Source organism: Ambystoma mexicanum, chromosome 3p (assembly GCF_040938575.1).
Source record: "Ambystoma mexicanum isolate Mex_15411 chromosome 3p, UKY_AmexF1_1, whole genome shotgun sequence".
Taxonomy (NCBI): domain Eukaryota; kingdom Metazoa; phylum Chordata; class Amphibia; order Caudata; family Ambystomatidae; genus Ambystoma; species Ambystoma mexicanum.
The window spans coordinates 702,191,049-702,219,024 of record NC_090925.1 but is presented as its reverse complement, the minus strand read 5'-3'; the positions used below and the strand labels follow the sequence as shown (position 1 = coordinate 702,219,024).

Here is a 27,976-nt window from a genome sequence, read left to right as displayed (position 1 = left end):
TGGGAAATTGTCATTGTAATTGGTTATTTATAACCTGCTTAATACCCAGAGGTTTCTAACCACGGACTCAGGGATTGAACCTATTTTGTTCAGAGTCATCTTGCTTCCAAGACAAGCGTGTTGCCCATAAGCTATCCTGACGGATAAGTTACCTTATAAGTTATTTTATATGGAATATACAACCTTGAGAGGGCAAGAAGGTGGTCAATGGATAAGATGGGCAAAGGACAGGGAGAAAACCCATGGCAGAGCCATTTTAGAGCATATGGTACACTAAATGGTATTATGGTGTAAAATGCACATGAGCTCGCGAGAAAGTTGAAAAAGAAAAACAGTAGAAGTTATCAGCTGCCACCAGCACTTCTTGGACACATCATGCAGTTACAAAAATGCTATTTAAAACAGAAGGAAAGGGAATAAAAAGCAACACTGCCACACATCACTCACTGTAAGGCAATAGGTGCAGCTTAAAAACAAGAATGAATTTCTTGTAATGGGGACAGTGTCCCACTGCACTGATTTCCTCAGGGAACGGATCAGTATCCCTAAAATAGATGAGCTATGCAAGCGAAACAAAGTAAATAGATTTTACTTACCTTCAAAAGTCAGATCAGGTTGCAAACAAAAGCCAACCTTTGGGAGGGTTCCATAGAGATCTATGTAGACTATGGAGAGAACGCAGCAAAAAGAAAAATCTTTCCCAACAAGCCTGAATGCTCTTCCCTTATTAGAAAGTTTGGTCTATTATCTGGTTGGAAACCCCCTGTTGTCTTTAGGTTAGGTAGTTTTATATAACTCAGAGGTATGTGAAATTATCTCCCGAACATTTAACACTTTATGTCACTGAAATAGTTTAAAATGTATGCATAGTTTAGAAGTGTTATATGTGCTCGACCAAGACACCTTTGAGTGTACATATGGTATGTTCATTTGTATATCTAAAGTACTTCTTCACTCAAGACCCCTTTGCACAGAGAGAAAAGAAAACAAAAACTGATGGGATAAGTAAAATAGTCAGTTCTCCCCATTTTTCTGTAGCACATGCAATTTCCAAATAAATGTGAAACTAGATGGTAATTTGTTCCAAAGGAGAGGGGCCAAATATGAGAGAGAACGTGTGCTAGAATGACTCCTCCTGATCCAAGGAACAGTCTGAAGAACGTTGAAGAAGATCTTAGATCTTGGTTTGGTTGATATCTAGTGAACTAGGAATAAATAAATTGAGGACCATTTTCATTGATAGCCTGATGAACAATACATACATTCTCGACTTGCACTCTTCTCAATTGTTAACCAGTATAGATATCTGATGACAGGTGACACATGTTCTCTAAGGGGGGTTCTAGTGAGCATCCACGATACTGGATACTTGCTAAACTATTTAATAAATATTAGGAAGGTCCCAGAAAAATTGTGTTTGAGAAATCTAAATGTGAAAGAATCAAGTCGATTACAGATTGGGCCCTGTATGGTTCTTCTAGGTATAGGAACATCTTACCTTTACTGTCTGATTAATCTTAGGCTCTAAGGTGAGGCCTTGATTTTTCTGAGTTGATGGTATAAGGGAGGCCCAAAGAAGGTGGCAAAACAGATGCTATATGAATTTTAGATGAATGATCTGGCTCAGTTTTGGTGTATTTGATTGTAGCTTATTGGCACTCATTCAGTTATTAATTGCAGGAAGACATCCATTTAAAGTTCTAGATATTCAATGTCCACACACTCAGTTCGCAATCTTCTGCGTATTATCCACTTAGTTGAAAAAGCACAATCCGTATGATGGTATTACTTTTAAGAGAAGGTGGAAGCAGATATTAAAATGTAAAAGGGATAGAGCAGAGCAAGGTGAACACCACACAATACTTTCCAAAATGATGACCAGATGCATAGAAATAAACTGTTGATGACCATTATACCTGGCAAAGGTTCAATGACCTTGTAGTAAGCAAGCTCACTGGCCCTCGCTGGGTCATTACCAGCCCAACAAAGCCTTTGTCGGGTCAGTTGTGTACGCGTCCTAGCCGCAGTGGCATAAGAAAAGGGACTACGTGTGGTCCCTTCTCACCTTCCGTGGCAGCCATTTTCTTGTTTACATTTTTCTTTGGGCACCATGGAAAGGGAGAAGGGACTTCTCCCTTTCCATTGGAGCTGCGCTCGACAAGGTTCACCGAGCAAAAGTCGTGGTGGACCAAAGACACACAGCAAATTGAGAACACACACACCCTCCCTTAAGGTGCATGCTCCACCCTCCTCTAGAAACTTGTGAATGGTAATCAAGGACCACTTTGCCAGTCTTACCTGGAGGCTTATTGTAGAACACTGGCGGCGCTTTAGCAGTTAATTCTTCTGCCTGTGCAAATTCGTCATCTTGTGATTGGCTGAAATAACCCTCACTAACCTGAAAGAAAAGGTAAACACTCAGGATTGGATGCTAACAGTTTTGACAATAAGCGCACACAACAGTTTCCTATCCACCTACGCTTCCCTCCTATTCTTGCTGCCCCTTGAGTTTGGTTTGATTAGAAGAATATTCGGTTTGAAAAACACGGATTTAGCTCGAGTATCGGCCTGAGTGAGTTCAAGGGATAGAAGGAATAATGGCAAAAGTGTTAATGAGGGAGATATTGTGTTTAGACATTTAAGATAGCTGTCTCCAGTTTGGGACAAAATGATTCATAGATGAGGGAGAGAGAGACAGTCACTGAGGGAGAGAGAGACAGTCACTCAGTGTTGGACAGATGAAGGAAATTGTGGAAAGGGATAAATATACTCCTCCCACCACACTCCCCAACAAGGGGGCAGAGGGAGCTCTGAGATGTAGATTTCCCATAAATCAGAAGACAGAAAACTTTAGTACAAAAAATCAAGCCCCATCCATTGTTGCAGAGAGAGGGGACTCTGGTGCTCACCGTGGCTCCTTCTTTCTGGGGAGTTTCTCCGTTGGTCATCAGGTGAGCTTCTTCTAACTCCACCAACACTACAGGTATTTCATGAGTGCTTGAGGCCTCCTGAAGAGCATGCTGGTAGCTGAGCGTCATTTGGTGAGGTCCCTCAATGTCGATGATGCTCTGAGGGTCATCTTCTGGCTCCAAGTCACAGAAGGTGGCTGGTGGTTCAGGCAACTCGTCAAAGTTCAGGAGATTATCGTCCATCACACCCCCCATGCTATCTACGGCTGTCATCTGCATGGGTTCTGTGGTGGCTGTAGGCACTGGGCCTTCCTCCAGGCCAATGCTAGCCTCCGGATTCCCTGGGCAGGGTGCTGCCCAGGCACCGGCCTCATCACTTTGCCAGAGGTCTAAAAGACTCTGGCTGTTCTCTGCAGCGATGGCCCCCACTTCCGCAGGGGCAGACTCTGCATTGTCCATGATTCTTTCTGCTTCCTCAGGTAGGGGTGCTGCTGGAACGGCCTCTGATTCTTTGGTTTCCATGAATACCAGGTCATCCACCTGTACCAAACCTCCAGCTGGGGCCCAAGAAACCTCGGGGTCTGGGATGTGAGCCGGGTGAGAAGGCGGGCATGCGTCCACCAGCTTGGCCTCTTGTGGCACCTGTCCGAAAGGGTTCCATGGCTCCTCTGTCTCCTTGGCACATGCAGGCAATGCCCCTTCCTGGATGGAGTCTGCCACAAAATCTGCGATTAGGGAACCTGTGGGGATAAAATAACTGGCATTATTATGAAGTAGAGCATGGAGGATTCTACCTACAATTGTTAGTAATAAGGGGGTGCCTGACACTTTGTCCACCTTTTAATGTACTTTGCCCCACGTGACCTTCAGTTTCCCTCACTACTCCACCATGTCTAGGACACAATCAGCAGCTCTGCTCCCTAAAGAATTAATGCCGGGGTGATTTAGCCTATGGTAGTCCACGGTCATTAATTGCCTATGTAACATTCTTTGCCTTCAATAGTGCATCATTTTTTACACAAAATGTCTCCCTTTCCAGTTTACTTTATCTCCCTCCAGCTGCGGCAATGCTGATGTTTGGCCACTTGTGCAAACGCAAGTGCCTTAAGAAATAAGCCAGCAGCGGGGTACTGCCCTAAACAGACATTTTAATGAGCATTTAAAGTGGTAGTATCCTAGGCCTGTTGTCACAACAGTGTTTTGTACCTCCTCCTGCTGAGGACACTACAATCACAGACCTTAATGCGGGGCTAATGCGCCTGACAATGGGGAGCTAAACTTCTCTTAAAGTGGGTGTTACATTGATACCCACTTAATTAGAAAAACAGTAAATGACTAAAAAAAGACTCTCCTTAGCCCGGTGTCTAGATGTGGGCCTATGGTTGGTAGAAAAACTGAGTGCTTCCCTTTTTTTTGTTAATTGGGGGGGGCCTGTTCAACAGGGAGGAGTATATATAAGAAACACAGAAAGGAAACAAGCTACCCTGCCCTTAATCACGTAAGTGCGTCGACTGTCAGAGAGGTGTAAGACATTTTTTTTAATGTATTCTGCTACACACAATTCATAATAAAACAAACCACAATACACAGTACATCCATAGACCCTCACAACATGGTACATTGTTGCTCTGTGACCTGCGCAACATGTCATTTAAAAAAAAAAAAACAGTTTGACCACTACGTCAAGGGAGTGAGGGTGAGGTTAGTAGCTTTGACAGGTATTCAAAAGAAGAGAGACTAACTGCTCTCTGTGGTCAAAACAAGAGCGAGTAATTGCTCTCAATGGTCGACAAATTGTGTTTCCGGCATCGTGGGTACGTTCTGTCTAGCATCAACTGTCAAGTTCATTTATCCCAAGGGGCCTTCATCAGGACACGAAACATTAAACATGATGTTGGTGTACTCCCTAGTTCCTAAGGATCTTCATCCGGTTTGTGTACTGCTATTTGTTTGGCGCGTAAGGGGTAGGTAGGGTCATGAAAAAACGTATCACAGGACCAAGTGGTGTGACATCACTCACCACCTTATAAATGGTACTTTACCTGCAGGGTGAAATCCTACGTTTTCAGAAGGAGACGCAGTCTATTTTTGTCTCTGAAATGTTCCTGTTGTGCAACTCTCACAGTCACAGATGTTAATCGGGGTGTTTAATGTTTTGTGTCCTGATGAAGGCCCCTTGGGACAAATGAACTCGACAGTTGATGCTAGATACAGCGTACCCAAGATGCCGGAAACACAATGCGTCGACCATAGAGAGCAATTAGTCACTCTTCTTTTGAATACCCGTCACACCTACTAACCTCCTTCCCTTGACGTAATGGGCAAGCTGTTTTATTTTTTTTAAATGACAAGTTGCGCAACAATGCACCTTGTTGTAAGTATTTGTTGATGTACTGTGTATTGTGGTTCATGCTATTATGAATTGTGTGTAGCAGAATACATTAAATAATTTTTCTTACAGCTCTCTGACCCAGGAACTGATTATTGATACAGTTCAGTGTTCTCCATAGTCCATGCACCTGCGTGATTAAGGGTGGGGTAGCCTGTATCCTGTATGTGGGCCTATTACATCAGGTAGGTACACAACATAAATTAACAGGGGAGAGGGAGGTCAAGGGAACTACAAACCACAAAACTCAACAAGCAGGAAAAGCCTGCCATGGGCCGGCTCAATTCCGTACAATCTCCTAAAGACACAGCCCACCCACGGTCAACGTAGAAGTCCCTAGAACTGGTGGTCAGCAATTAACACATAGGTAGGGACAGGGTTATGAAGGCAATTAGACATTTTAACCAGGGAGTAAAAATATACCAATGATCCTCAAGTCCTACACCAACACTTCACATTAATTTAGACCATCCAGGGCATAGTATTAAAAATAATGAAAATGAACATATACTAATCCATCATAGTCTTTGAGGTTGGGAAACAGTTTCAAACCAAAGCCAAAGGCTACCAAGATTTTGCATCAACAGTTACCTTAGCAATTCATTTCAAAATAGGTACACCAAAATTAGCTACAATGTTAAAAATCCATTCACCATTGGAGAAATGCACAACGTGAAATTAAAAATAAATGTAAAAAGAAAAAGCAAAAACATCAGTTAAGTACTAAAACTAGGATTCCTGGTCCAGAGCTTACTGAACCCCTTGTGGATGCAGGAAAAATGCCCAGGGGAAGGTAAGTACACCCAGAGCCAATTTAGGAGAGTTCCAGAGTATGTCATGGGAATCAATAGGAAGGAGGGTTTAAGTTACTTACCTGTAACTATTGTTCTCCAGCATGGGTCTGCCATAGATTCACATGGTCATGAATATTCCCCATCGTCAGGCTGGGAATCCTCGGTAAAAGAAAAGACTGTTTTACTTTCACTTACAAACTGTATTTCTCCTTTAAACCAATCACTGTCCTCTGGGTTATACTGCCCCCATCCAATGACAGTCCTCTCCCTAAGCCCCTCCTCTGGCAGCCATCTTCAGGTTTGGTAAGCATGTAAAGTGGCAGTCTGACCAAGAAAAGCCGGGGAGGGGGGAGGGTACGCATGTGAATCCATGCATGACCCATGCTGGAGAACAATAGTTCCAGGTAAGTAACTTAAACCTTCTCCAGCATGGGGTCTGGCATGGAATCACATGCTCATGAATAACGAATACATAGAAGTACAACATTACACAACCACGGGAGGTGGCAAGGCTCAACAGAAGCAATTACACTTACCCCTGGAACAGACTCACCTCAAGCAAACAGGTTGTGTAGCATTGCTTGGCCGACTCTGGACTCCTCCCTGGAATCCCTGTTGATGCAGTAGAATTTCGTGAAGGTGTGAGTGGACCTCCATGTAGCAAACATGCAGATGTCAAGCAGGGGCACACCAGACAGGAATGCCGGACAGCGGTCAGTAAGACAACAAATGACAGTGCGTGATGCAGTGGGAGAGCCATCTTGAAATGGAAGTCTTGGCCACGGCCTTCCCATGGTTCACAGCACCAAAGTTCACGAACACCTGTGAAGTCTTCCGAAAACTGTTTGTGCGGGTGACGGACTTTAGGGCATGAGCAACGTCCAAGGCACTTTCCAACTGAACCTTCGGCATGAAGGAGGGGTGCGTACGTAGCACCACCCACGATTCGTAGAAACGCAGATATGTTTGTTTGAGGATAGGGCATGGATCTCACCTACCCTCCTGGCAGAGGTGATGGCCACAAGGAAAGCTGTTTTGCACGAGAGGAACTTGAGCTGGGCCTGATGCAGAGGTTCGAAGGGAGCCCCCATGAGCCTCCTCAGAACCACGTTGAGTTGCCACGCCGGGGCAGGAGCCTTCACCAACGGGAAAGATCTGAAAAGTCCTTTGAGAAACTCCTTGACGAGTCAATGGGACCAAATTGAAAATCTTCCTGACGACCTGGTATAGCGGGAGATAGCCGCTAGATGTACCTTGATGGAGGCGTGCGCCAGTACGGCCTTGGCTAAGGATAGCAAGTACGGCAGGATCTGTGGGGCTGTGACCCTCAAAGGGGTAATCTTCTGTGATCGGCACCACGTAGCGAAACGCTTCCACTTGTGACTGCAGCACTTCAAGGTCGACGACGTCCTGGCTTTTGCGAGGACCTCCCTGCAGTCCACTGGGAACTCATATCCTCCAAACATTAGGGCTGCAGGAGCCAAGCCCTCAAGTTCAGTGATCCCGAGTAATGATATAGGATTGCGCCTCCTCTCGTGAGAAGATCTGGAACCACTGGCAGCTTGGGTGGAGGCGACACTGATAGGCTGAGAAGGTCCGGGTACCAAATCTGCCGCGGCCACGCCGGGAAGATGAATATCAAACTGCATTGGCACTGTCTGAGTGTGTTGATGACTCAAGCAGGAGAGCTAACAGAGGAAAAGCATACAGAAACAGCCCTTCCCACGAGAAGGGACCACATCCCCCAGGCTCCTCAGTCGGTGGAATCTGCTGACAAACGTCTGTCATTTGGAGTTTGCCGCTGTCGCAAACAGATCGATCTGGGGCCTTCCCCACTTGACAAAGATCTGGTCCACCTAGTCCTGTCGAAGTTCCCACTCGTGGCAGGAGCGCAATTTCCTGCTGAGGGAGTATGTAATGGTGTTCTTGACTCCCGTTAGGTGAAGAAGGACGAGGAACATCTCTTGTCCAACGGCCCAGTGCCACAAGTCCTGCGCTTCCTTGGAGAGCTCTCGGAATCAGTGTCCCCGTTTCCTGATCTCGAACATGGTGGTGGTGTTGTCCACAAAGATCCTCACCACCTTGCCCTTCAGAGACAGAAGGAGGGACTTTAGGGGCCAGAACACTGCCTGCAGCTTCAGGATGTTGATAACGAGATCCTTCTCCTCTGGCAGCCACAGACCTCTGGCGTGCAGGTGTCCGTGTGGGCTCCCCAGCATTCCAGGGAAGCGTCCGTGATGACCATCTCCTGGTATGGAGGGTTTTGCAACCCTGTGCCCCCGGACAATGTTGGAGCAGACACCCCATTATTCTATTGCCCGACGGAACTCCTTGTCGAGCGGGATCTTGTCCGCAAAGCTTCTGGACACATGTATCCAGCGAGCGTTCAGGAACTCCTTAAGGGGTCGCATTTGCAACCGGCAGAACCGGATGAGGTAGATGCGGAACAATATCATGCTGAGAAATTAATTGATGGCCTGCACCGTGGCTGTCTTCAACAACGACAGTTGCTGCACCTTCCCTTGAATGGTTGCTACCCTCTCCTCCGAAGGCGATGCCAGGTGAGACACCGTATTGAGTCTGGCTCCTAGGAACAGGGTGTTCTGCGATGGTGTTAAGCAGGACTTTGGATAGTTGATGGAGAATCCCAGATTCGTCAGTAGCTGGACTGTCTCCATGTGTCTCCCGCAAGCGAGCCCAGATGAGCCGGGTTTACATGAATGCCCTGTAGACGTAGATGAGAAGCCACCAGCGCCAGGCATTTTGTAAACACTCTGGGGGCTGACTTAAATCCAAAAGGCAGAGCCTTGAACTGGTAGTGCTGACCCTGCACTACGAAATGCAGAAACATCTGATGTTTCTGGTGAATGGGACATGGAAATAGGGGTCCTCCAGGTCCAGTAACGTCAAGAAGTCTCCTTCCTACAGTTGGCCGAGCACATGTTGCAACGCGACCATCCTGAAATTTTGGGACTTAAAACTCCAGGTTGTGCCCCTGGGCAAGAGCGTCCAGCACCTATCTGTCAGTGGTGATCTTCTTCCACTCGCTGACGAACCTGGTCAGACAGCTTTCCACCGGGATGCACGTAGGGGGCCCAATGCCCCAGCCAGTTCAGGCCTGCTTCGGAGCCGGCGTCCTGCCCTGCCGGCATTGACTTCACTGTTCTCTGCTACCGTAGGCCAAGGAACAGCCTTTGTAGGCTTCCTGAGTCGTGGATCTGGAGGGCTGAAGGTACGAAGAGGAGAAAACTTTTGGCAGACCTGCTCGACTTTCCCCTGGAGGAGCGAAAAGAAGAACAAGGCTGCTGCAGAGTACCCAGGGAACGGCCCGACTCCATATCCATCTTGATGGCTTGGAGGGACTCGACCTTCCCAAACAAGTTCTCTCCGTCGAAGGGCATGTCCAACACCTTCGCCTGGACCTCCTGCCATAAATTTGTGGCCTTCATCCAGCCTTGTTGACAAATGCAGACACTGTTCCCCCATCTGCCGAAAGCCTGTGTCCAGTGCCATTATGGCGTGATCAGATGCTACTTCCCCTTCCTAAAAGAGTGATTGCCTCCGTCCTCTTATCGTCTGGGAGGAACTTCAGAATAGGTCTCAGCTTGTACCACAGCTCTGTCGTACCTGGCAAGGATCGCCAGTGCGTTGGCCGCCTTGGTAGTGGACGCTGCGGTGTAAATCACCTTCATCCCATGGCGTCCCATGGCATCCATACTCTTTCCCTTGCGGTTTGCAGGGACCCAAGACGACAAAGACAGGTTAGCCGACCGTTTCCTCACAGCCAGTGATGCCACCAAATCCGGCGATGGTTGCGACCTCAGGCACTTGGGTGGGGGTCCGGCATCCGATACTTCTTCTCCAGTCTATCCTGTTTGGCTGGAACCGTGAAAGGGTTCTTCGTGAGGGCCAAGCCCTCTTCCCACACGTCATCCATCCAGAAGGGGCACTGCCATGATGGTCTTCCTCTAGGCCTTGCGCCTCTGGTACAAGAAACCCTCCTTCCTGGTTTCCCTCGGGCACAAGCTGGAATAGCACAGAGGCTCTGGAGATCATGGAGTGGAATGACCCCACCTTGACACCCTAGATGGAGAATCCAAATGTGGAGACTCGCTGTCCGCTGCAACGATATCTTCCTCATCGTCCGTAGTCATGGCCGTATGCGTCCCCGCGTCTGCCTCTGCTCGGGGAGAAGGGGCCCGACGCAGATGACGCTTCCACTTCTTTGTTGGAGGCTGAACAGGGACCTCGGGGGCCACCAAAACCGGGTCCTTGGGCATCCTCCTCTGGATCTGACACCTAGGTGTGCAGGGTTGACAGAATGTCCAGAGACGCATCCCTCAGCTGAGCTGGTGGGATCGGAAAACTAGGCCCTGAGCCATCGTCCTCCTCTTCCACATCCTCACGGACTGAGTGCCGGTTTCCCACCTTATTGCGTGCCAGCAGACTGCCAAAGTCACTGTGGCTGTGTCACACCTTGGGGGGCAGGAATACCTTCTGTGCTGCGGGGCTACCTTCACAAGGTCCGCTCCCTTAGCAGCCGTTGCCAATTCCATCGTCGACGAAGTCTTAGCCTGTGCCGATTGGGCCTGTTTGGGCTGTTCGGCCGCCTTCTCCTCTGTTTGCGGCTTTCTGGGATTTCTCCCCCAGTTTAGCCAGGGTAGAGGATTTCCTTTTCGAAGAGGAGCATGATTGCCGGCTGGCAATGGAGGCAGGGGGTGATGTTGATCGTGCCCTATCCACCTTGGGACCTGCTTCCGCAGTAAACCAGGTGGACTCAGACTTGCGGTTCTTGGCCTTGTCTTGGGCCCCCACGGATGAGGCACCCTCAAAGGACTTAGGAGACCGCTTCTTGGACCGGCCGGTCCTGGTTGAGGCATGACCCTGTTCAGATCAAGGGGCAGAGGGTGCCTGTCCCTAGTCGTCTTCATGGAGAATCTGAGGCATATTTCGCACTCCACCTCATTATGGTCTGGATGCAGGCAGTAGAGGCATTGCAGGTGCTTGTCTACTACACACACATTCCGTAGCCCGCATTTGGTGCAGGGCTTGAAGAGGGACCTTCAGTCTTTGTCTACCGTCATGGTCGGAGGATGCAAATTAGGCCAGATGGCCTTCACCCATCTTCGACGATCTTCACCGTTGAGGGGCGCAGAAATTCACTGACAACGGATCCCGCTGTCAGCAGAAGGAGAAGAGAGCACATGGGCTCTTTTGAAACAAAAATAGAACCTTTGTCCATCGAAAACACAAAAAACAGAAGTAGCTCGCAGAGCAAAAGGGAGGACTCCCAACACTGAAGTGTGCGGTAAAAATCTGAAGATGGCTGCCAGAGGAGGGGCTTAGTGTGACTGTAATTGGATGGGGGCAGTATGATCCAGAGAACAGTGATTGGTTTAAAGGAGAAATACAGTTTGTAAGTGAAAGTGAAACTTTTTTCTTTTACCGAGGATTCCCAGCCTGACAACGGGGAATATTCATGAGCATAGTAATCCATGCCAGTCCCCACCCCGGTGGAGGCAAGTCTGTTATAATCCACTGATGCAGAGTCTGCGGCAAACAACCCCAGGGAGGACCAAAGAAGACCCCAATGAAGAGGCACACAAGTTGATGGAGGAACCAGAAGCCCCAAAGGAAGATGCAGGGGAGGAGTCGTCTATGGGAAATGCAGTAGGGACCATCCACCAGAGAATCTTGGCACCTACGGGTGAGTTCCTCAAATAATCGCCCATCCCAGGGCCCAAAAGTAAGTACTCACATCAGTGGTTTTGATGAAAATGGCTCCAGCAACACAAAACAAACCGGTAAGTACAGGGCTTCCTTTCCAGATGCAGTTTACGGGATCAGGTAAAAGATTAGGGAAGGCGAGTAACCCTGAGAAGGTGGTGGTCAGCAGCTCAGTGGACAAAAGATAAAGGCAGAACAGCAATAAACGATCCTACGGTGGGGAAAATGTCTGCAGAATCCCTTGGACTTCCTAAACTGAAGATCTGACATTTGTTGAGGTCTCAACCAATTTCTTGAGGTGTGCAGCGACCCACAGCCAAGTGGAATATCCTAGCAGTAAACGGCGGGTGACTATGGTACACACTCCAGAAAATGGTTGCGTAGTTGTGGGCTCGATTCAACAGATGAGGAGTCACCAGGAGTCTTCAGGAAGCCTGGATTCGACCTCCAGTGGTGAAAACCCCAAATCAGGTCATGGCCAAGCCACCACACCTAGCAAGTATTGCCTTCAGCAGTTTGGCAGACCAGCCTCCTCCAAGATACAGCAGCAAGAAAGAGAGAAGCAGGGGCAGGACAAAGCCTAAATACGCTTACACAAAGGGGATAGTCAGACAGCCAATCACCAAAAGGGGCTCGGCAAAAGGTCAGATGAGCAACCATACAGGTTGGTCAGTGAGCCTGCCACTTAGCCACCCCACAGGAACAGAGAGGCCTAGTCCATATGGCTATATTGGCCTACACCACTGGGGACCAATAGGCCTACCACCATTGTGGGCTCACAAACCATTGTGGGCTCACAAAGAGCACCCATGCTTAAAACAGCAAATTCGGCCTACCTCCTGGTCACCTAGACAAAAGAAAGCCCTGAATCACTAAATGGCAAAGTGTATGATTTAAAAAAAAAAACATTTGTACCCCAATGGCTACCAAAAAGGTACACTGAAATGGCTTGAACTCCTGATGAAGCCAAAGCCAAAGCCAAAGTACAGATGCCACAAACCTATTCCCTGAAACCTGTGTATTGTGATAGAATCACCAATGGGGGAAATGGGGGGCCTGGGAGGCACCACCCCTGGTACGAGGAAACTCCGGGGCGACACAACACAATATACCTTTATGTAAGGTAAACAGGGATGCATGGCAGGGGGAATTGAGAAGATGTCACTCTGGCCATCAAAAAGAAGCCAATGAATCAAAAGAGCGCGGGAGAAAAAGGTTGATACACCCCAAAACCCCCAAAATAGGAATTCAGACATAACAGCCATGAATAGAATTCCTTGAAAAAATTCCACCGGTGAAAGAAAAGAGTAGCGAGGTGGCAGGCACATGGAGGCAGAACTTGTTGCCACATATTTGTGCTGTGCCCTCTATTCTACATTTGTATATAATTGCCAAAGGTTTTGTGCAGCTAGTCTATGCTATGAATCATCTGGAGGAAGGTGGTTCAGGTATATTAGTAACATCCAACTTATACGAACACTGCAAAATACTTGTGCCAAGGAGGATACAATTGTGTAACATTCTTGTACTTCCTATGTGTCTCTGCATTGTCGAGGTTCATTAAGGCAGCTCATCTATGGACATTCACAAGGACGTGGCTTTCAGAAGGCTGCACATAGGATCCATCACATGCCCCTCTACACTTGGTGGTACCTCTCATATATTACCTTTGGGTGCTTGGCAGGGCGTGTCCGGAGGCCCCTCACCGTCATCAAAGATGGGGGTGCTGGAGGAAGGGCTGGAGTCTGGTGGGCTGGTGGCAGAGGAGCCAGGTGTCCTTTGAGCAACATCTGATTGACTGCCTGTAAATAAGGGAGATCAGAGATCTTTGTGGAGGCCAGAAAAAGTATGTGAAAGTTTAATAGAGCAAGATACGTTCTGGGGAACAAAGTCCTACTGAGAAATCAAGAAAATAGTGAGGTCATCAATCAGAAACCAAATGGGGAGAAACAGGTGCCATGGAAGAAAGTAGAATGTGTTTATGGGGTGGTGGGGGGAGAGGAGCTTCACTTAAAGAAAAAAAGAGGAGGCATACATGAAAACCATAAAAGGAAACATTGTCTCATAGGAACAGAGGGGACAGGGAGGCAGGTGTTTGCAGGTGGCAACTTATTGACAGATACCAAGAGAATCCATGAACAACTAACTGGGAGAAGGGATCTGTCAAGGAACTGAAGGAGGACTACGGAGTAGGTCAATTAAAGAAAAAACTAAATGGGGAAGTAGATTACTCACTGGGAAACTACAAAGGAGCAGGAGTTTCAAAGGTAATGAGAACTTAACCAAGGTCTCACTGAAAAACCAGAGTGGAAAAGTGACATAATTGATGAACAAAAGAAGAACTCAGTGGGATTGAGGGTTGTCAACTTGGAAATAAATTGGGTTGGTTAATCAATGTTTGGAGGGCAGGATTCATGGAGAGAGATACGAAGGGGGTTCAAGATCACCACAATCATTTAGACTTGGAAAGGATAAATATAAACCACTCAATCAGGGAACCAAGAGGAAGGCAGGAATACATCAGACAATCTAAGGAGGGTGGATAAGTATCAGTGGGGAATAAAGATGTGGTGCAGCTAGGTAATCTGCAAACTGGGTGGGAGACAGAACAAGTATAGCATTGCAGAGGCTGGAGGTTGCCATGGCTAAGGGATACACAGATGACTCAAAACCATAGAAGAGTTGACTGTCACTTATTTTGTACATACAAAACAGGGAATAGGTTTTGACTGAGCGCACAGCATGGATTAGGGTTTGCACCAACAACAATCTGGTCCTCCTTAAGAGCATGTTCTTCAGTCCTTCCTTTCCTCTCTCCCTAGTTCAAGACTGCCTCCTCAGGGGGCACAACAAACACTCACAGTCTCTGACATTTGTATTGTCCAGAACTCTTCAACATGGTTCTGTACCTTTTACTGGATCGTGTCCGATGTCCTCAGGGTGACATGTTAGCCCTCCTCAAAGCTCCCATCAGGTACCTGGTACCATCAGGACCTGGTTAGGTCTTCCAACCGGTGCCTGGCAGTTTTCAAGGTGGTTGAACTCCGCGGACTATGATCTTCCCCTCCTAGTTGTTCAATAATCTCATCACTGAAGTGGGCCTAGGTTTAGTCTTGTTAATTCCTATACAAGACCTTGCTCTAGCCCCCTCTTACACAAGTTAAGAAGACCCTTTTCATCCAGAAGAGAAAGAACTTTACAGACTTCGCCTTCCTTTAGGAAAGACTTTCTTTTTTTCTGCTTTACACCTATAGACTTTAATGAGACGCTCTTTCTTTTTGATTTGTTTCAACTCCTGGCCTTACTTTGGAGCCAAATAGTTTTTTGAAACCCCTGTTGCACAGTTCAAAAAAATAAAAACAATACAGGGTCTGCAAGGGCAAGGCTTGGTGACCACCCCTCCCCATCCAAATTGTTGCAGGTGGGGTGGGGGAACGGTGGAGTCAGTGGACTTGCCTGGTGCTCTCCAATATTGTTTTGTATTTTAAAACTCTGAGCAACAGGGATCGCCCAGCCTGTCCCAAGCTGCCCCAGTTGCTGCAATTTTTTTTAATGATCGGGGCTCCTTCAGTGCACGGCCAGTTACCCCACTAGCAACAATTTCAGGGTCGCCAGGCCTTGGCCCAGCTGCTGCATTTAATGGCCTGGGGAGACGCCATGGTAAGGCCTTGTGGACCCCGAGCTACAATTGCAGAGGTCGCCGCGTTTTGCCCTGGCAGTCCAAGCTGCTGTTTTATTTTGATCTTTTAAGGGCCTGGGGGGATGGGGTGAGGTGGCTACCAGGGCACGGCCTGGTGCCCCCCTCCAGCAACAATTTCGGGGGTCACAAGGCCTTGCTCCAGCTGCCCCTAATGTTTCTTTGTTTTTTTTTAAACAATGTAGCATCAGGGTCACTAGGATAAGGCCCAGCGACCCCTGCAAAAAATGCAGGCGTCACCAGGTCTTGCCCGGCGCCCCCCGGTGCAGCTTTTTCTTTTTAAATTACCTGCGGGTAGGGGTGTTGCTAGGTCTGGAAAAGACCCCGAGCTACGCTAATGTCGGAACTGTCGGGACTGGGGGCTAGCTAGCATTTTGGTTGTAGCTCCTGAGATTCTATCCGGGGCTACAACCAAATGACCAGGGGCTAAAGTACCCTTAGCCCCCCCCTCCCCTTGCAAGGCGGCTGCCTACAGGGCCACCAGGACAAGACCAAGTCACCCACCAGCAGCAATGGGGGCGGGGGGTTCTCTGGGCCTTGCTCTGGCAGCTGCCGATGCCGAGTTGTTTTTTCTTCCTTTAAATGCAATATATGGCCCGCCGGTCAATCGTTGGAGCCAAGTCCCACATGAAGAAGAGCAGCCTATTGATGACCAGAGGACAAACCCTCCAGCTGATCAGCATCAATTCCAGTGAAGTCCTGGTGAAACCCAGCTCTTTTGCCTGATCTCAGAAAGACCCTTGTTGGTGCTTCCACCACTGGACCAGCGGGAACAACCAGTCTTGACCACTGCTCAAGAATCCATACCTTCTGAGCTTTCGGAGGTGTGCCTCAACCAACCGGCAGACTGACAAGCTTTCTCCTGGGCCACCTAACTGCAGCCATCACTGTTCCAAGTGCATACTTGGAACATGGAGGATCTTCAACTTTTACTACAAGACGCTTGCACCTGCATTTTCAGGCTTCTTGCATCAACGGAAGCCCTGCAGGAACAGCTTCTTTGTTTGTCCCTGGAATATTGACAGTTGCCACCTGATTGTGGATTAGAGTTTACTTACCTGAACTTTACCTACCTTTTTAACTTTTGTATCATAACCACTGCCATCATCCAATCCCTTGGTAAACATACCTGAAAAGTATAGCTTTGGAACTGATGACTTTAAGGTACAAGACCCCTAACCATTTTCGGGCTGGACTTACTGAATTGTCATGCACCCGACTACCTGCCTGTATTACCCTGGCTACTGAAACATATGCTTTCTTTCTTCTCCCAAGAGTGAATGTATATATCTGTTTTATAGTAAGTGTGCAACAATATTTTCTTAGAGTTTGTACTTGCTTAGTGTGTATTTTAAAAGGCATAATAAATCATTGTATATTTTTGTACGTACCTGTGTAAAGGGAATTATTGGTGTTATTCTGTGTGGGCATATTGTCATTGCCCACCTGAGTCTAAGCCTTGTCGCTCTGCTTTCCTCGATTGGGTTTGGCTAGATCGTAGTGTCTCCCTGTTCACCATAATAGGTTGGCCTCTCAAAATACACCAGCAGGGTTGATTTTGGAAATCCATTTTAACCCCTTCTTACCAGGGTTCCCCCCTCTCACTTCTGTCGAATGTTTCCCTCCTCTCCTGCTCTGACTAACTCTCTCTCTCACTCACTCACTCTTCTGGCTTGTTCATTGCCCTCTTCTCGCTCTTGTGTTGGTGTTTCTCACGCTCCTCATCCTTCCGTACTTCCTCTGGGACGCCTCCTCCTCTCCCTTTATCTCAAATCTCTTCAGTGTTCCTCTGATGTTCTTCCACCTCCAGCTTTACTCAGTTCTCTTTTCTTCACTCTACCTCGTTTTTCCCTTTCTCTCCAATGTTCTCCTTTTGTCCTCGCCTTCAAACTCGCTCTCTGTTACCCTCAAGACCACCACGTTCTCCTCTCCGCTCTCCTTAGCTCTTTTTGCCTCGTCATTTCTCCTCGGTGCTTCATGTTCTACTGTGCACAAGACTCCCCCCGTAGCTCAAGGCTCTGACTTCATACCCTTCCCCTCTGCTGTGATCAGTTATACTGCGTGTGAAATTCAACTGTCTTAGGGGTGTGAGAGGTTTGAGTGCTGTTGATGGCAGAGCAAACCCCAGGCATACTACCATTTCCAGATGTGGTTGGCATTGCATAATGGAGCATCCCCGCTTGCTAAGATAACAAAGCACTTGCCTGCCCTCTTGAATTTAGTTTGATAACAGTGCACACTTGGGCAACCCCCTACGAGGTCGTTCAGACCTTCAGTTTGGGATCCCCTAGCGGTACGGTTTCTTGCACATTCGTGAAACCTGTGGGCGTGCAGGAATGCATATGGGTGGCACCGAAGAAATTCTCTACTAGCACAATGCGTCTCGTGGTCGCCTACAGAGACGGGCCCACTTTATGTTGTCCTCCAATTTACTTTATTTCTCATGCATAGGATTCCTGGGCTATAATAGGAGTCCCAGGGAACTAGCGGTTTTCGTACGAATTAAGCTAGGAGTGGGATGCAGAATTTGGGAGTCCCAGATATCCCAGTTCCATTTCCGCTATACATAGCAGATGGCAATCCCTGGTACCCAGGATCCACTGGAGAACTGAGAAATCCATAATGTATAATGTGGCCCTGTTCCAAGGACACTGGTGGGGTGAGAAGATCACACTGTTCAGTAAAGTAATAAAGGAAGAGTGGTCAGGGTTATAGAGGGAAATAGTCATCTTAGAATATCACCAATTTTATAATAAGCATGAGAGGGATTGATCGGGGGTTGTGCGGGCAGTAGGAACCAGTGGTGTGATCAACCGTGCTGTAGAAACAGAAGGGGCAGACAGTCAGTGTTCCGAGGCACCAGAAAAGCAGGCAGGGGTTTCAGGGATATGCTTTGAGAAAAGTTTACTATTGGGATTAAAATGCAAGATGGCTGTGGTGCTACTTTTCACTACATACACATTTCATAAGTGCATAAATCATCGCTCTACCAAAATGCCACCCGAATTCTCTAGACACTTGGGCACTCACCGGAAGGATTCTTCCACTCACACTCCCGTACAACCCCAGCCCAGTCCCTCACTATCTAGAACAGTTCAACACCTGTCCACTCATCTAAACCTTCCTTCTGCTCATAAATCAGCATCACTCCACTTATCACTTGCTTCAGCTCCCACCCTGTTCCCAAAGTGGCCAGGTCTCACCATCAAAAATATGCATACAGCCCAAAACAACTGAAGGCCTGATGGCCCTCACCTCACATTTATTTCTGAACTGTCACTCATCATTTACTTGTAATTCTGCATGCCCTCCTGTGCATGTTGTACACTTACCTGGTCTGTGGAACACAAGGGGAGTAGCCGGATCTGAGCTGGAGGAAGCCACCCTCTCCTGCTGCTTAAAGAACTCCAGTGGGTTCTCCGTCCGCTGAGCAATGATAGCTGCTGCCTCCTGCCAAAACAAAGCGTGGGATGAGAAGGGAGGATGGATTGAGGCGAGGGACAATGCAAGAGGAGGCTAGTGGGGAAATAAGCAAAAGTAGGATGTAGAAAGGAGCAAATGAGCTAAGAATGGATAAGCAGAAGGAAGGAACGAACGAACGAACGAACGAACGAGGGAGGAACAGAAAGAGGGCGGGGCTAAGAAGGGAGAGAGTTGAACAGGCAAAGGGAAAGAAATTACCAGAGCAAGGGGAGACATTAGAAGTAAGTGACTGAGGAGGCGTTGAGGTAGAGGCATGAAGAGGACCAAGGATGTGAGGTGGCAAAAATGGGTCGATATCTTTGATGTCCAATGCATTACGGAGATGCACCATTGACACAGACTTTAAAGGAATGGTGGCAAAAGTTGCGAATCTAGAGAATGCTTCAGCTAAAAGGCACTGTGCCTGGTTTCTTACTGCAAAAGTAGAAATTAGAAGAATCGATTTCCAACCTTGCCATTGTTCTCTACCATTGCGTCAGAGCCCAAATTATGCTCAAGTGCTTGAAACGGTCTTACATTTACTAGGTCATTGCCAACACTTGCAGATCTCAAACATGTGGTGGAGTTAAGTTATATTCAGCTGAATAGTTTAGGTTGGTTGAGTACCTTTGTTACAACTACTTATGGTCTGCTAATGGACCTGCATGCTTCTCTACCGCAGCTCTGATCTACGCTGCTTCTCAGAACAGAAGACCTATAAATGAAATGTTAACACTATACTCTCATGGCTGAGATTTAGTCTGTGTGCCCAATGTTGGCACATAAGGCAATAAGAGCAAGAGCGGATGATCATGCAGTTTTATAAACAGGGGAGCTGGAATTAGAATCTGGGTGGCCTGATTTCAAAGACAACAACTGAACGCGGTTTATGGGCTTTCTTTGGAATCAGCAACAGAATTCTTTGTAGTTATCAAATCTCTATCTAATTTGCCCTAGTAGCTAGCAATCTGATAGTTCCTATGCTAGTCAGACATAGCTTTTTTCTGTGCACTTGCTCTTCCAGGTTCCTGTGGAAATTGGATACAGACAGATATTTGCTCTTAATGGTCAGTCATGGTCTATTTCTGAATGTTCTAAGTACAAGCTGGGCACTGCCGATTTCTATTGCAACAGTTTTGCTGTTCAACTTCTATTAGGGAGTCCCAAAGTCTTTTCAGTAGGCCACGATTCCTGCATCGTGTATCCTCTTAGGATACAACTCTCCAATAATAGGCTGCTCCCAGTTAGTCCATTCTTTACTTTCAGCCAAGTGGTTTTCTTCTATTTCGATTCCAAGCCCAACTGACCCAGTCATCTCTACCCCTCAATTTTCTTTCAATTGTGCTGTTAATCTGTTTTAGTGTTGCTAGTCTTAGTTTCTAGCAGCATGCGCATAGGGTTGAATTCACAATTTTCAAATGTGATATTGTAGCAAACACCGTGGGTCATGCTGTTTCATTTGATTATATTTGAGGGATTTATCAGGCACCACTTCAGACTAAACTGTGTCAAGGCATGGGAATTGCTGCTGCTAGCCCAAAGCTATTTAAATAGGAGAGTTAACAGAAAAGCCATGCCTTACGAGCTTTGAAATATTTAAAAAAATATCTAAGCTCTGAATACAGTAAAGAGGTAAGCTCCAGAGTTTCTGGACAGAGATAGCAAATCTTGCTTTCTAAGTATTTTGGAGCAAGACCATGTATGCACTTAACTCAACTTTTTTACTGGAAGCTAGTTCACAGATTGCCATCAGAGGGAAAGTGAAGCCTTTCTATGAAGGCTGAAAATGAGTTGGACTGCCCAGTTCTCAACTTTTTGTAATCAAGCTAATTGATATTCAGGAATGCCCATACACAAAGAGGTAAGCTCATTTATTTTAACGGATTTCCAAATCGACCTGCTTTCGTTAAGGTGTTATGGATTGACTTTAAATGTGCCAAATAGATAAAGCAGGCCAATTAGATGCCTTGGACAACTGAAGTGGGGCGATCTAGCTACACGAAGATTAAATATTGGCCAAGTAATCTGAGAAGGAGTGATCTGAATCTCTTTTGATCTTTCCCCAAATCAAGAGAAACCTATTTATTCTTACTATGATAACAAGACTTTAGAATGTTAGTGGATTGAAAAACTGGGAGGGGGTGTATAAATGTAAACACATCTGACATAATGATCTGACAATGAAACTTGTATAGTTTTGTTATACTGAATTGAGATAGCCCTGAAAAACTTGGTACGTATAGTGACACTTCTGTTGCGTGGCAACCCCCAGGAGAAAGTTCAAGTTTAACCCTGTAAGAATATCTTTGAAAGATTTGGCCACAAGTCATTCCAGGCTGTTGAAGCAAAAGGTTAAAGTCCTTTAACACTAACAAATTCTTGATGTCCAAAACCTCAGTACAAAGTCAAGCAAACATAATAGTTGTTCTTAAAAATAAGGCAATTCCTCCACCACAACACTCTAGTCTATGAAGCCAAATAATAGCAAAGTTGGGGGAGGGTGGATTAAAGTATGAAACATGGCTTCATACTTATATGAAAAAGGTTTTCGTGATAAAGAAAAAGGTCTAAACAATGATCAATTCGTAAATCCAAAAATATCATGAGCATGACAAATAGGAGATCTAGCCTTAATCATGGCACAGTTAACAAGAGAAGAACTAGAAATAGTCATTTATTCGATTGGGAAAAATACCTGGAGCAATTGGTAAACTACCATTTACTGCTGCGACCATGATAAATTTTTATGAAAACCTATATTTACACTATAAAGCCTCTATTTGGTACAATCCTGGTCTCAAGATTACAAGACCCTAAAGTGGCGGTGCTGGATCTTGAAGGGGATTTAAAGCATAGGAGATATAGTACGGGATGGGCAGATATTACAGTTTGAGGAATTGCAGCAGAAATTTGGTCTGCGTAATAGGGAGAGAAATAGGTTTAGAGAACTTGAATCCCTCCTGATACATGTCCCCTGTCATCCATGCCGTTAGACAGGGAACCAGCAGGTTGTGCTATTTTTTCTACTTCACCACGTATGGTATCCACTTACTTAATTATAATGCCAGTGAGCTGTTCTGTTGCTGAATCTTAGAGAAAGTTGATGGAGAAATGGGAGGAGGAAATGGGATGTAGAATTACAGATAGTGAATGGGGACAAATGTGGTGTGTGGGTTATAAAACTAACTTGGTCCGTAAATCGAGAATCATACATCAGGAAACTTTAGGGCTTCTGTATTGGATGCCAGTGCGCATGTGTAGTTTGGGTATGATTTACAATGATGTATGCTGGGGATGTGGAAGGGCGAGGGGAACAAGTATTCATATATTATGGAACTGTCCCAGGTCATCAGAGTTCTGGAGGGATGTGCTAGACAGATTAGACACAATAATATCAATGAGCTTTCCCAAGATGGCTCTGCAAGTTCTATTGTTATCCAGTAAGGGGCGATGTGAAATTGCTCTGCAATATAGTCAATGGATTGACAAAGTGTTAGTGATAGCAGCAAAACAGATACTGAGTGTGTGGAAGACCAGGAAAAAAACACAAGTTGAAAAGTGGGTGAATGATGTGCTGATATTATCCGAATTTGAGAGAGTTACATTTCAGAGACAAGGTCGGGAAGATATTTACTGGAATCTCTGGACACCTTTTGACAGCTTGTATGGTGGATGAATATTTGATTGAATTATAAATGGTTGAAGTAACATTGGGTTACTGAAAGGACTCCTGAGCAGTAAAACAAATGTGACCCCGTCCCGTTTTTTTCTCGTCTTTAACAATGTTTGAATATTTGTCTTGTGTTGTTTGATGTACACAGTTGATTTATTATTGATCCGATTATGTTTACAGAAAAGTAGAAATTTCTTCTGATCCACGTAATCTACACTTGATTCTGTGAGGTTAATATTTGACTTGATATAGTAGCTTTTGTAGAAATGTATGACTAAATGATTATATTGTTTGAAGTGTTCAGTGCTATAATCATTTATTTTTTCTATTGAAAACATTAAAGAAAGAGCTTAAATAAAAGAAATAGGCATGGCAAGTAGACAGGGCAAGTAGACAAAGTCTGATTAATATTAAAGAGTAATCATTTTAACTACTGCGCAAAGACAGGCCTGAGTATACATTTTTGTTCATACTGAATCATGGCAGCAGATTTGATCAGGAGAGGAGTGTTAAGTATTAGATCTTATGTTGTGGTAGTGTAAATAGTTTTTGGTTGATAATATGGGACATAAATTAGATATTCCATCCTGTAAATCATTTGGGCATAATCAGAATTGTATACATGTCCAAATAACTCAGGGTACTTGACTTTCCATTATAGATATGTCACCCACATTTCATCCTTAGTATTGTGCACACTGCTGGGTTACTTTATAAGTGCTCACAGATTTTCATCCATGTCTGGTTGTATGTGTAATATAGCAGTCTCTGCCCACAATCAGGCACCAATACAGTCATGACTACTTGCTCTCTTCATTTTGATCTCCCACGGTCTTAAATATATTGGAAGGAAAGTAGATACAAATTAACCTGTGTTAATATGTATGGGTCTGGGGCAGAAGGATGAGTGTTTCTACTAAATCCAGAACTAAAGTTAGTAATAAGTCTTGCATTGACTGCCCTACTCCGCTGCACTGCCCTGAAGTATTGGCGAAGTGGCTGTGCTGAGAACGCAACATGGCGAGAAGTTAGCGGTTTACTGGAGACCTGCTCAGTGATACATCTTTAAACGCACCTCCACCTCAGACTCTGTCCTCTTTAACTGGGTTTCCTCTTCCGTCTCTGGCTCAGCCTGCAGTGAAAAGAATCATGAGAGAAAAATCAAAAACAAAAAAGTCAAACAGTGAAAATCCACCTAAAAGTCAAAACATCAGATCTTCAATTCTCCTGTGACATGTGTGGGGGGAGGCCATCTTAGGTATCCAAAGTAGTGAGTACCTTAGTCATTATCCCCTCTATATCTCCCATGCTTACAAATTATTCTTCCTGGTTTCCCATGTTCCTACCATTCAACAGACATTTTGTAACAAACAACCTTTAGTGGAGATTTACAGGAGCACAGTGTCTCTTCTTTTCTTTCACAACATTTGAAATGCCTTTCTGATGTGCCTAAAACAGGATGGTGGCAAAGAACTGTGCGTTACCACTTTTTCTGGTGCACTTAGATGCACCATCTTTTTTACTGCGATAATGCTATTTTCAGAACCATATGTTATGTTATTTTGCACTTATATAGCGCCTTATATACCATTGGTATCGTATTGGTATACTCAGAATGGCTGCTTTTCATGGTTTAAGACCAGTCCAATATTCATATTCTTGCTATCTCAAGCTGGAAACCACCAAATAAGTGCATGCACTTTAGCGGGACCCAGCCTTTTTTGCCATTGCTTTGTAAGACTGAAAATGGTTGAAACTAGGATTGGGACTGCCTGGTTCCAATTCACATTTCTCACAGGTGATGTCTATTGCTTGGCAGATGGCGACTCCGGATTGGACAGTCATTTCGTGTTTGACTAGTGCAGACTCTTCCCATTAGTGGGATAGGGCAGCCCCAGTCTGGATTTTGGATAAGAGGAGAATACAAATATTACTTACCCAGTAATCATCTTTCTGTGGCTTGTATAGGCATAGAATCACATGCTTTGCTTAGTCTGCCATCTAGTGGTTGCCTGGGAGTATTCAACCTTTTTTTAAATCTGAAAAACAGGCGTAACCCCTTGTTTTCTAGCCCTGGCCCAAGTGAGTGCACACATTACATTTTGTCAGGGATAAAAACTGACCACACTGGAACCAGCCCATCACACTAGACCAACTGGCTTGGTGAGGTGCTGAACAACCTACACTTAGAAGATGGGCCACAAACCTGGGTGCCTGATAATAAATAAGGCATAGTACACCAGAGGGGAGTTTTTTTTGTAACCCTTGTGGTAGCCTATATTATAAAAACGTAACCGAACATTTACACTTTTTTCTGCAGTTTGCCTCCTTCATTCTTCCATTCATGGTTTGTCCCTGAACTATTAAAAGCTAAAGGATACCCTTCCCAGGCAATCCTTACACTACACCAATAACACAGCTGAACCTTTACAAATCTGCAAGGAACTTGCCCATCCTACTGCAGTCTACTCATCTCCTCCTCCCTCCGAGACCCTCTGCACTGCAGTGGCCTCCCACTTCTCCACCAAAACTCAGGACATCCTGTCCTCACTGTCATTACTCTCCTCCATACCCACCCTCTTCTCTTGTTTCCCTTGGCCCTCCTTCCCCCCATACTCTCCTCCTCCTCCTCCTCTCCCATTGCACCAGATGAGGTCTCTAGAGTAGTCCGCTCTATGAAAGTCCCCTCTACTAAACAGGTGCTCCCCTGTTCTTTCATAACTATGAACATCTTGCCCCTTCCTTGGCTGACCTCTGCAACCTCTCCTTTGCCACTTGCTCTTTCCCACTACCCCTCAAGCAGTCCCTTGTGCACCCTCTACAAAAAAAGCCATCTGCAGACCCTTCATGCCCAGCTAACTATCGCCCTATCTCCATCACCCCTTTCTTGGACAAACCCATGGAGAAGTTAGTCATCCCCCAACTGACCCACCACACCGAAGCGGCTGGCTGCCTCCATGACCACCATTCTGACTTCAGAGCATCCAGAGGCACGGAAACTGCTCTCCTGAACACCTGTGAAGACCTGCTCTCAAATCGCTGGATTCTATCTCTTCCTCTGTGCTGATTCTCACTGATCTTCCTTCTGCCTTTGACACGGTCAATCATGCCATCTTCATAAATCGTCTGTGATATACTGAGTATCACATACCGGGCACTGGCATGGCTGACTTCCTCCCTTTCAAGCACAAATGGGTCCCTTTCTCTCCTCCACCTCACTCTGTCTGTGGCGTCCCTCAATTCTCTATCCTATCTCCATGGCTCGTCAACATCTGCCCTCTGGCCCACTTGATCTCCACCTTCTCTCCTCACTTCAAGTGTTATTCTGACGGCACACAGCTCTCCCTTAAGCTTCCATCCTCTTCCTCTTTTCCTTCCTCTCTCATACCAGACTGCTATTCAGGCGTGTTGCTCTGCTAACGATCTCTGCCTTAATGCCAGTAAGACAGAGATCCTTCTCATTGGGACGCCTAGTACCTTTCCTCCCCACACTCCCTGGCCACCCTCCTTGGGTCCTCTAACCTCAGTCTCACCTCACCCCCTCACCTCAGAGGCTAAAATCCTTGGGGTCATCTTTGATTCCTTGCTCTCCTCTCTGCACATCACAGACCTTGCCAAGAAGTCCAACTTTCAGCTCAACCTCCTCAGAGGCATTCTCCCTTTCCTCACCTTTCCCCGGTAGCTCAATGTCTCCAGAGCTCTGGTTCTCTCTAGACTGAACAACTGCAACATCCTCTTCCTCAATCTGCCTTTCCTCCCTTCGCCCTCTTCAACTAATCCAGAAAAGGGCCGCGAGACTCATCCTTGGCCTCAAGCCCTAAAATCTCTCCACTGGCTCACGTGGACTCCAAGAAACAAATTCAAGACCTTCTGCATCATGCACAAGGCTGTCTGGGGCCTGAACCTCTCTACACCCAGCTTTCTCTCCCAAAATACCTCCCTAGTAGAGTTCTTCGTTCCTCTAGCACCAACTCTCTGCAAGTCAAAGTTTCTCCAAGCAGAGAGTGAATGGTAGATCCCTTTCCTCGGCAGGAACCTCCAACTGGTACTGTCTCCCTGCCCCCCTCAAACTTGAGCCGGATCACCTTAACTTCCCGAAACCTCTGAAGAGTTTCCTCTCCTCCTTCCCTTTCCCCCTCCAGTGCTAATGTCCCTCTGCTACTGCGACTGGTGCCTGGTCCTTATGATTGTTACAGGGCCCAGACCATCCTCAAACAGTGTCCTCCAGCATCCATTTCCTGCTCTTGCAGTCTGGCACCCTCCCTCCAGACTAGCACCAATCTGGACCACCCCATCCATTGCACTTGTTTTTCCCATCCTCCCTCCTCCCTGGTACTTTTCCTCGTGGCTCCCCTGAGCACCCCCCACACAGACCTGCCCCCTACTTCACTCTCCCCTGTACTTTTGTCTCTGCACTTGCACGGTAAGAATGTCCCAAGACCTAGCATGACCGTTATTGTTTTTTTTCCCTACGTCCACCCCGCCTTTTTTTGCCTCGAGGCACCTGGAAACAATTGTGTATAGGCGCATACAAGTGTCCCATAAATAAATACGTGAACCATAGGAACCATAATCACCTCTTTCCCTTGGGCTTCCCTTCCCTACCATTTTCTCCTCACCCTCCTACCCCTTTAGTTTACCAAATGGCAGCTGCAGTCTGCCCTTAACTTACAGTCCAAGTCCCTAGTGTGTCAGTCATGGTCTATATACAATAACCCCAATGTACAGTACCTTTAGAGTGTTGCATTTGTACTCTCCCCGCCGTCTGCAAACCACCGCTCTCTGCCATGGGTGGCCCATTAGGGGCAATGAGGGCTATCCTCATGAATCTTATTATTTCCTCCTTGTGGGGGGTGTGCAGCTGCTACTCAGGGCGAATGAAGTCCAAACGTCCAACGTAGTGCAGCATTGTTTACAAGCCTAGCCCGTGGTGAGCTGGAGCAGATAATGCCTCAGCTGGGCTATGCCCAGATTATATCCACCTGGATGGAGCCTATGACGAACTGCTGCACTTCGTCCCTGAGCTCCAGACGCCACGTCCGGGTCTCCAGGAGTCTTGCACAGCGTGCCGCTCTCCCAGTCTGACCCTGGGGAGGGTGCAGACCCCGCAGGCCCCTCGGTTGCGTCAAGGAAGCCTACTTCTTCCCCGCCTACCCCATATGGCCCCGGGTCGGGCAGCCTTCTCCAAGTACTCAATCTTCACCTGGACCACCACGCACATGAAGCCTGGTGCTTTATTTTCTCCCAATCCGTTAGGTCTGGCTGCGGGAGGGACATACGCCTCCAAGGCTGCGCCAGTGCCTGGGGCCGTCCCACTGACGCGGC

General features: G+C 46.6%; 1 protein-coding gene across 6 annotated transcripts in view; it reads right to left on the bottom strand.

Annotated features, from left to right (window-relative positions):
- DBN1 (drebrin 1) overlaps positions 1 to 27,976 on the bottom strand; it is a 326,031-nt gene that overhangs the window by 54,526 nt on the left and 243,529 nt on the right. For all 6 annotated transcript variants that reach the window (XM_069651515.1, XM_069651516.1, XM_069651517.1 and 3 more), the window contains 5 exons: positions 23,727 to 23,783; positions 18,849 to 18,966; positions 13,487 to 13,621; positions 2,910 to 3,649; positions 2,299 to 2,398 (listed from right to left, as the gene is read on the bottom strand). In XM_069651515.1, the coding sequence (XP_069507616.1) occupies positions 2,299 to 2,398; positions 2,910 to 3,649; positions 13,487 to 13,621; positions 18,849 to 18,966; positions 23,727 to 23,783 (1,150 nt within the window). The remainder of the gene's footprint in view (positions 1 to 2,298; positions 2,399 to 2,909; positions 3,650 to 13,486; positions 13,622 to 18,848; positions 18,967 to 23,726; positions 23,784 to 27,976) is intronic.